This window comes from Anopheles bellator, chromosome X (assembly GCF_943735745.2).
Source record: "Anopheles bellator chromosome X, idAnoBellAS_SP24_06.2, whole genome shotgun sequence".
In the NCBI taxonomy this organism is placed as follows: domain Eukaryota; kingdom Metazoa; phylum Arthropoda; class Insecta; order Diptera; family Culicidae; genus Anopheles; species Anopheles bellator.
In genome coordinates, this window is record NC_071287.1 from 10908860 (window position 1) to 10916872 (window position 8013).

Sequence of the window (8013 nt, forward strand, 5' to 3'; positions counted from 1 at the left end):
CGGCCCGTGCGAGAAATTCAACGCAAACACACTTCCAGCGGAGTATGTTGTGCCAAACGAACTCTGGTGAAAAGTTTCACCACGGCTGTAATGGCGAACAGACGGTCGAAAATATTTGCGCCGACGAAAACATAGCCACGACTTCCAAACAACACAACACGACAGACAACTCCGCGCGCCACTCGGCTTCAGGATCTCTACCGACAGCTGACAGGCAGAGTGTGACGATAGGATCCGTCCGGCGTTTGTTATGATTTGTATTTGATGGTTATGATTCGCTGAATTCACAGCAAAAATGTACTGCACAAACGCCGGCAGGACACGCAAGCACCTGTTTTCCACGTTCCACGTTGCATACGATTGTTTCCGTCGCTGTTACTGTCCCTGTTTTAGGCCCCAACAGGTGGTTTGCCCACTCGGAGACGGATCAGACCGGGCCATCGTACTCGTTCTTGGTACACAACTGTAGATTATTTTTACCCGTGGTGTCCTGCCAGAGTGGTCGCCAGAGTGCGTGTAACCGGATTATACCGTTGTAGGCCGGAAGGTACGTTGGCGGTTTGGCGGATCGCTCCGGAAATCTCCCGGCCCCGTTTCGGTCCGTGGTGGAAAAGTCATAACACGTAAAACTCGGTGGCCATGTACGCCGTGCGTGGCGGATCTCTTACCCCAGCGGCCAGCTCGACATTGGTATAGGTCTGGTCTGGTACAGCGTAGTAGTGCACCGGTGCCTGTGGAGTTTATTTTAGAAATTGCTATTAAAAATAACTACGGTGCGATAGATTTATTTTTTGCTCGCACAAACGGAGCAACCGTGCTGCTGCAGGCGAACGACTGCAAACACCGCGCCGTGTCTGCCCCGGAACACGTGGCGGGTGTAGTTTAATTAATTTTCCGAGTCGCTGCTGGCCACCCATCGCCCCCAGCTGCTGGATCGGACCCCAGGTGTACCTTTTTTGTGCCGGTGATAAGCTAGCGGTGCGGTGTTTGCTAGCAGCCCTCTATGTCCCTCGTTCGATAGCAGCAGCCGCCGTCCCGGCCGAAGGCCAAGAAAAGCCCATGCCATGGCGTTGCTCGTATTTCTGATAGCCGCAGCACACTGTGTTTACACTCCGTTCACCAAGGTGGAGGAAAGTTTCAATCTGCAGGCGATGCACGATTTGCTCTACCACCGTGCCAACCTGTCCGAGGTAAACAACACGCTAACCCCTAACAACTGAACCAAAGCACCACACGCCATCGCCACGCCGTCAATCGGATCGATTGTTGTATCTTTCAGTACGATCACCACGAGTACCCGGGAGTAGTTCCTCGTACCTTTTTGGGCCCGCTGTTTATAACCTTCCTGGTGACCCCGCTGGCAACGCTGCTGGAGGCGCTGGACATTAACAAGTTTTGGATGCAGTATGCTGGTACGTATGCGATGTTCGCCTGGAACCGGTGATCGCTGATCTCTGATTGCATCGGCCTCATGCACCTTTCACTTTGCAGTACGATTCGCCTTGGCCGGAACGGTGGCGTTCGCGTGGAATCGGCTGAAAATCACCATTCTGCACAAGTTCGGCGTGACGGTCGGCGTCTGGTTTATGCTGATCACCGTGACACAGTTTCACTTCATGTTCTACATGAGCCGCCCGCTGCCGAACATTATGGCCATGCCGCTGGTGCTGCTGGCCATAAGCTATTGGTTGAACCGGAGTGTCAAACTGTTCATTGTCTGCTCCGGTGCTGCGATTATAATTTTTCGCGCCGAGCTTGCTATGCTGCTAGGGCTATATCTCTTGTACGATCTGTACTACAAGCGCATCGCACTGCCTGTCTTCCTGCGGACAGCAATTCCTGCCGGAATCTTCCTCGTGGTGCTCACCGTCGCTGTGGATAGCTTTTTCTGGCGACGGATTCTGTGGCCGGAAGCCGAGGTCTTCTGGTTCAACACTGTTCAGAACAAAAGCTCCGACTGGGGCACCTCGCCGCTCCTGTGGTACCTTTACTCTGCGCTTCCACGCGCCATGGGACTCTCCATACTGTTTGTCCCGTTCGGGCTGTACACCGAAACGCGCATCCGTTCGCTGGTCATCCCGGCCGTAGTTTTTGTGATACTCTTTTCCTTTCTGCCGCACAAGGAGCTTCGTTTTATTATCTACATTTTCCCACTATTTAACGTGGCCGCCGCTTGCGCATGCAATCGCTTGTGAGTTGAACACTTGCCACGTTGTGCGTGCCTAATAATCACATGTCTGGTTCTTCTACATAGGTGGATCAACCGATACAAGACGGTTTGGAACAAATTTTTGTCCTTTATTTGTATCGGCCATCTGCTAGGGAATACGTTGCTGACCATGTTTCTCCTGCTGGTGGCAGGAACCAACTATCCCGGTGGAGTTGCTATATCTAGGTAAGAAACCTGATGTACACTAGCATAGTTAGCGTAGCATTCGTTCCACCATTCACCACAGATTCCATCGGTTGGCGGCTGGTGAAGTGCACGTTACGGTACACATTGATAACCTGTCTGCCCAAAGCGGCGTCTCCCGTTTCGCTCAGATTAATCCTAATTGGAGGTACGGTCTTTGTTCACACGTTTTTAATAAATTTTGACGGTAATACTCACAGGATTAAGTGCTGTTAACCGCTACATTGCAGCTACAGTAAAAAAGAAAACCTTCAACCGGGCGACGAGATGCTGGATCGTTTTGATTACCTGCTTTTGGAAGCACGGGACAAGTACACGGACTACATGCGCTTTCTGCTTCAAACACACGAGATCGTCGAGTTTGTGGAATGCTTCAACAGCATAGGTTTGCAGTACAAGTCGGCACTACCGGTAAAAATCAAAATGAAGCCATGCATTTTCATTATGCGTCGCCGATATGACGTGGAAGGGGATCCCAGGCGCAGGACGAAATTCGATAATTTTATGGGCGAGAATGCCGGTGATGACCCCGAAATTTTCGAACCGAAGCGGTATTCAGATGAGAACGGAAAAATTGAATTATTTTCCAGTGATAACGAAGCAACTTCATACGAGGCGCCCGATATGGGTGCCAAGGAAACAGTGGATGAGGACGACATCTATTCTGTAGAGAAGCAAGAAGTGGAGAATCGTTCGGAGGAAGATAATCAAGCCGTGCATCGCATCGGAAGGACAACTGCAACAGAGCATCGGTTCACGGTAGCCCCAATCGAAAAACCATTCGCTCGTATTGGGCGTAAAGCCGAGACGCACGGGCAAGACATCAACAAACGACCATTCCGATCTTTGCCTCTCCTGCCCAAGCCACAGTTCAGGAGAACCAACGTCAACCTAGAGCTGAAGGAACCTAAATCTTCTCATGAAGAGCAAGATGAATCGAACGTACCAACTATCGACCATCAACAGAATATGGCGCGCTATAAACCATATGACCACGTGGCGGAAGATAATAATAAGGTAAGAGGAATTTTTCCAGCGATTAATTCACTTAAAAATCCAACACAATCAAGAACCTCATCAAAGAGGAAAAATGCGAGAATCAGTGAACAGACGTACGAAAACGAGTTTCAGTGAACCGGATGCCCATGAAGGAGTGGCTGAAGAAAAATATATATGAAAGTAAGACCACCATTAAGCTAGACTAGCAAATATATGTTTGGCTTATCTGGAAGAACGAAAACCGTGTCGGGCATTGTATGTACATGTTTTCAGAGAACGAAATGATAGCTTGGAACAGTTGAACAACTTCACTCAACGCCGGTATAACGTGACCTCGGATGTTTCAAAGACTTTTCCCAACCCATCCATTGAAAATAATAAAGTGTTGCAGCATGTATATCTAATGCACGCAGTTAAAACTTTATGTTTATTAACTAATTCACCCTCGATTGCTCTCCGACAATCCGTATTCGGGTGCTCCGCAAAATTACAAAACCAGAGTTTTTACCAATGGCAACTATTGCATAGTTCACTATTTCACTAATATTTTTATTTTTCGATGATGGTGCTGTCACAAAATGTTTGCTAACAGATTTGTGTTTAAGGATCGGCAAGCTATGCTGATTTTAAAGGCTGCGAACGATACTTGTGGTACTGTAGATCTTATAATTTGTTTAGGCTCTATCGACTCAAATCGATAGACGTTATGAGAGCGTTAAAGTTCGGTTTTATAATTAAATTTTTATTACTGCTAAAGAACTTACGAAAAACGGGCACTCAGACTATAACATAACAAGTTTACAAACATTTTACAAAACATTTTTTTCTTTTCGCGCGTATACCTCACATTCGTAAAAGAGGCGAGCATGTGCAATGGTGGATGCCGTTCAAAGAAATTACTGTGCACTGTTGTCATGTAAATCGTGCGTGCGATCCCTGTTTAACTTTCCTGCATGTGTTCGAGTGCAGCCCAATATAAGTTCTACTTGTAACGCTAACTGTCGCTCGTTACTGTTCCGACTCGTCACCATCCAGCTGAATTGTGGTATGGTTGGAATAAAGCTCGTTGCCACTCTGCTCATAATCATCTCCAGCGTCATCTTCATCCGTTATTGCACCCTGATCTTGGTCAGCGATCGCGGCTAATGTCTCCTGCTGTTGCCCTTTGAATCTTCCCATCGATTCAGATTGCGACAGTGCCGCTTTAAGTTGCCGTCTGCGAGCAGCCACCATTCTGTCTGTGCGATGCCGATCTTGTTCCTGGTGGTAGAGCTCAATAAGCTTCGTCAGGTTGCCCGATTCCGTAATTTGTATCTCCTTCCTGATCTTGACTAGACGATCCTGGACGAGGCTCTGGTAAAAGCTGTGGAAAAATCGATTGGCAGGAATCTCGCTGCGGTTAGCCAACCGGATAGCCAAGTGTTCCGGAATGATAAGGGTGTCTGTAAAATAATAAACGAAAGCGATCAAGCGGCGGAAGTATTAAAGCACAATATGGGAAACTCTTAAATATACGATTAAACAATGACAATGATAATGACAAGTTAGCCTATAACCAACCGATAGTTTGTGTTTTTTGCTGCATCGGATTCGTACTGGGGTCCCAGAAGAAGATATAGTACAGCGATAGCATGATGGCCACTAGCGATACACACAGAACGTAAGCTGCGACAGTTAGAATACGGATTGCTTTTTGGTTCTGCTTCACTTCGTATAGACGATCCTTCGAGTCCTCTCCAGCTAGTTTTATTTTCTCTTCGGCCGTGTAGCTCATGGTGTCCTCATATGAAACTCACCGGTGTATTGCATCGGATTGCAATCGACAAACTCTGAAAGACGTAGAATTCAAAGCTAAAAACAAACAAGCGGTGTGCAAATAAATTGTGCGTCTATGTGTGTGTGTGTGTGTGCACGCGCAACTGTGTATCTGTTCTCACTCCGCTCAATTGCGGCGCTCCAACTTGGCCGGGAAAAACTTTAGTAGCACCATCCGTAAAAGTATATTTTCCGATTCGGAAAATATGGAAATTGGATAATATGGATTATGGAAAATACAGCAATTGCTCATATTCGAAGAATGTTCGTCTACATGTGGCAATGCTCTTTTGGACGCTGCAAAGAGTTGTATTTCGAAGGCGGAACGCAATCGCGAGATATCGATTTTTACTGTTGTTCTGTCTGCAACCACCATATTTCAATTACTAGTAGTGAATATTCACTAATGGAATTTGGAGCTGAACACTGTTATAGCACACACACTTACACAAGCGTACAACAAACTAGTGGGGTGGATGGGGGGAACTACTTTTTTTGGGGGAGCAAAAACCATATCCGTTTTATTGGCCACACTTTAACGTCTGCGGTGTGTCTGTTTTTCCATCGACTTCCAAGGTCATTGAATCCCTTTTAGTACGCTCGGTACTTTTACGTATCGTCGATTGAACGATTTATGAGACCGTGAGCAATCTCGAACTTCAATGAGAAAAACACGGCAGCATTGCAAAACGACAGATGTTGAGTGTATTCAACAAAACAGAACGAGCACGGCGCAAGGCGGATAATATCTGTTTTATGTTTGCTCTTTGTAGCAATAAATTTACATTTTACGTTTATCGCTCAAGAGTGTGCGTCACTAGCAATTTTCGATGCAGCTGATGCTGGAACCCCAGCTAGTGACGATGGCTGAAGTCGAGTTTCGTTAGATCCGTTTGGCGATGGGGATTGAATCACTGCATTGCCTATAGCATGGTGCGGCCCCATTAAATCGGATCGCGAACCAAAAAAAGGTTATTACCCGTTAAGTGAACGCCCGATGGACCGATGACACGTTTATCATATGTTTTTAGTTCGATGCACTTTACTTTGCTTTTACTCACTGTCAAAAGCAATAATTTACTTCAGCACATATGAATCGTGAAAATGCAACTTCTTCACCCGTTCGCAGTTGTTCCGCTAAGGATCTGTGGCCGTTGTATGGGTCACCGACAAACTTCCCAGAGCCGGGGCGAGAGAGAAAGCGAGATTGAGCGCGAACGCCTTGAAAATTCTCTAGTTTTCCAAATGGTCACTACCTTCCGGAAAAGTGTTTCCACTCGCCATCCACTGCAATTAAAGTAGAACACAGTTGGGGTTTAGGTACCGTTGAAAAAATAGAGAGAAGTGTAAACAAGTGGTGGACTGAGAGAGAACTAACATGCGAAAGAGAGTATGGGTGAGAGGAAACCGTCAAATCTCAGGGTCAGGAAAGCAATGCACGTTTATTTTCGTTACTAAGAGGATTATTTTACGTCCATACTATGCCCACACAAACGCATCTGACCTGTATCGGAAAAAGATTGTTTTGACGCAGCAGACGACTTTGTTTTTGGCGCAAACGAAGCCATCCTAGAGTAATGACCAGCACGAGTGTTGATTGGCACAGTTTACTATAGTCGAAATAGTTTATGCTGCAGCTGCACTATCCAATACTTGTCTCCGTTTAATTTTGATTTATCCCTCATTTTTGGTTAATTATAAACAATCGCGACCCATCAATTGCGCCCTGGAATACTCTTCCGCAATACAAATACAAGCCCTCCAAAATGCTGTGTCTTCTGGACGATCGATCAGCCAAATTGAGATTAATTTAATTAAACCAATTCCCTGACAATCAATCAATCGGCTAGTTAATTCGCTACCATTAATGAACTAAAGAGAGTTCCTTCGGCGGGATACTGCCAGCTTTTCTGTTCAACAGTTTCACCACAGTCCTAAAAAAGAATCTTCTTGCTACAACGGCTGTGCGGGTCTTCTTGGCCTGCACCAGAGACATTGTCAATAATACCAACACACACACACCGGTATCGGGAATCGAAACCATGGCCGGTTGAGTCGCAACCGGTTCCGGGATTCGAACCCTGGCCAGTTGCGTTGACAGCGACGAGCGTTACCGACTGCTCTATCAGCGGGGGCAAAAAATCTTAACAGTATTTCAAATGTTCATACCAAAATGATGAAACTGTGCACTAATTTTACCTACATTACTAAACTGAGCACTAGTTTTACTTACTTTGGTTTGATAAACATATTCGGTGCGATAATAGTTTGGTTGTCGATTTGATTGTTTTCCACTAGTTGCCTTGATCGCAAGCCGTTAGTCTTTCTGGGCTATCGTCATGAAACTGTTCGATTTTTGGTTGCCAAAAGAAGATGTAGTAAAACGATAAAAGTAGAGCCGCAAACGATACCGTGAATAAATAAATGCAAACAATGATCACTCGGACCCATTTCGGATTTTCCCGCTTCTTGGCGAACGCCCCACCATCCGCTAACTCTGCATCATGGGCGTACAGTGGTTCCGAAACCCTATTGTCACAATTATCCATTCCTTCCGCTCTATGCTACGCGCGTTAAATTCACTAGTTTGAATTTCGTTTGGCAATATGGCCGCAATCGAGTAGCTTCCGAGTCAAACCGATTGAGCTGAATTCTATCAAGCAACTGGCGGCCACGGTTGGCGTACGACCGCATCCAGTGAAAATAAAGATCTAAGCCGCTTAGTCGTACTCCACCGTACTACGCCCAGCTAGTTTTTTACTCGTTTCCGCGCCGTATGCTTTCAG

The 8013-nt window shown here is 46.2% G+C and overlaps 2 protein-coding genes across 6 annotated transcripts; one reads left to right on the forward strand and one right to left on the reverse strand.

Annotated features, from left to right (window-relative positions):
• Nucleotides 1-249: 249 nt before the first annotated feature.
• Nucleotides 250-3598, forward strand: LOC131213534 (probable Dol-P-Man:Man(7)GlcNAc(2)-PP-Dol alpha-1,6-mannosyltransferase). Of its 2 annotated transcripts, none has more exons than XM_058207591.1 (7): nucleotides 250-455; nucleotides 540-1190; nucleotides 1280-1412; nucleotides 1492-2191; nucleotides 2255-2395; nucleotides 2457-2561; nucleotides 2644-3598. In XM_058207591.1, exons 2-7 carry the CDS (start codon nucleotides 1065-1067, stop codon nucleotides 3545-3547), a joined length of 2109 nt encoding a protein of 702 aa, XP_058063574.1. In that variant the 5' UTR covers nucleotides 250-455; nucleotides 540-1064; the 3' UTR covers nucleotides 3548-3598. The 2 variants fall into 2 exon arrangements, with proteins under 2 accessions (XP_058063574.1, XP_058063575.1); XM_058207592.1 differs by having other exon boundaries at nucleotides 250-1190; nucleotides 2644-2933; nucleotides 3004-3228.
• A 225-nt stretch (nucleotides 3599-3823) lies between these two features.
• LOC131213334 (uncharacterized) lies at nucleotides 3824-7907 on the reverse strand. 4 transcript variants are annotated; one of them, XM_058207358.1, is made up of 5 exons: nucleotides 7461-7899; nucleotides 6484-6514; nucleotides 6207-6401; nucleotides 4973-5241; nucleotides 3824-4854 (listed from the first exon to the last, which is right to left on the reverse strand). In XM_058207358.1, exons 4-5 carry the CDS (start codon nucleotides 5184-5186, stop codon nucleotides 4421-4423), a joined length of 648 nt encoding a protein of 215 aa, XP_058063341.1. In that variant the 5' UTR covers nucleotides 5187-5241; nucleotides 6207-6401; nucleotides 6484-6514; nucleotides 7461-7899; the 3' UTR covers nucleotides 3824-4420. The 4 variants fall into 4 exon arrangements, 3 of the variants coding, with proteins under 3 accessions (XP_058063341.1, XP_058063343.1, XP_058063344.1); XM_058207360.1 differs by lacking the exons at nucleotides 6207-6401; nucleotides 6484-6514; nucleotides 7461-7899 and adding an exon at nucleotides 5676-5820; XM_058207361.1 differs by lacking the exons at nucleotides 6207-6401; nucleotides 6484-6514; nucleotides 7461-7899 and adding an exon at nucleotides 5350-5601.
• Between the last annotated feature and the right edge of the window lie 106 nt (nucleotides 7908-8013).

Bases quoted from the DNA above. Each gene is read 5' to 3' on its own strand.
- LOC131213334 (XM_058207358.1), bottom strand. From the start codon at position 5,186: ATGAGCTACACGGCCGAAGAGAAAATAAAACTAGCTGGAGAGGACTCG. The intron at 4,855-4,972 runs GTTGGTTATAGG...ATTATTTTACAG, and splicing joins GCAAAAAACACAAACTATCG to ACACCCTTATCATTCCGGAA.
- LOC131213534 (XM_058207591.1), top strand. From the start codon at position 1,065: ATGGCGTTGCTCGTATTTCTGATAGCCGCAGCACACTGTGTTTACACT. The intron at 1,191-1,279 runs GTAAACAACACG...TGTATCTTTCAG, and splicing joins ACCGTGCCAACCTGTCCGAG to TACGATCACCACGAGTACCC. The intron at 1,413-1,491 runs GTACGTATGCGA...TTCACTTTGCAG, and splicing joins GTTTTGGATGCAGTATGCTG to TACGATTCGCCTTGGCCGGA.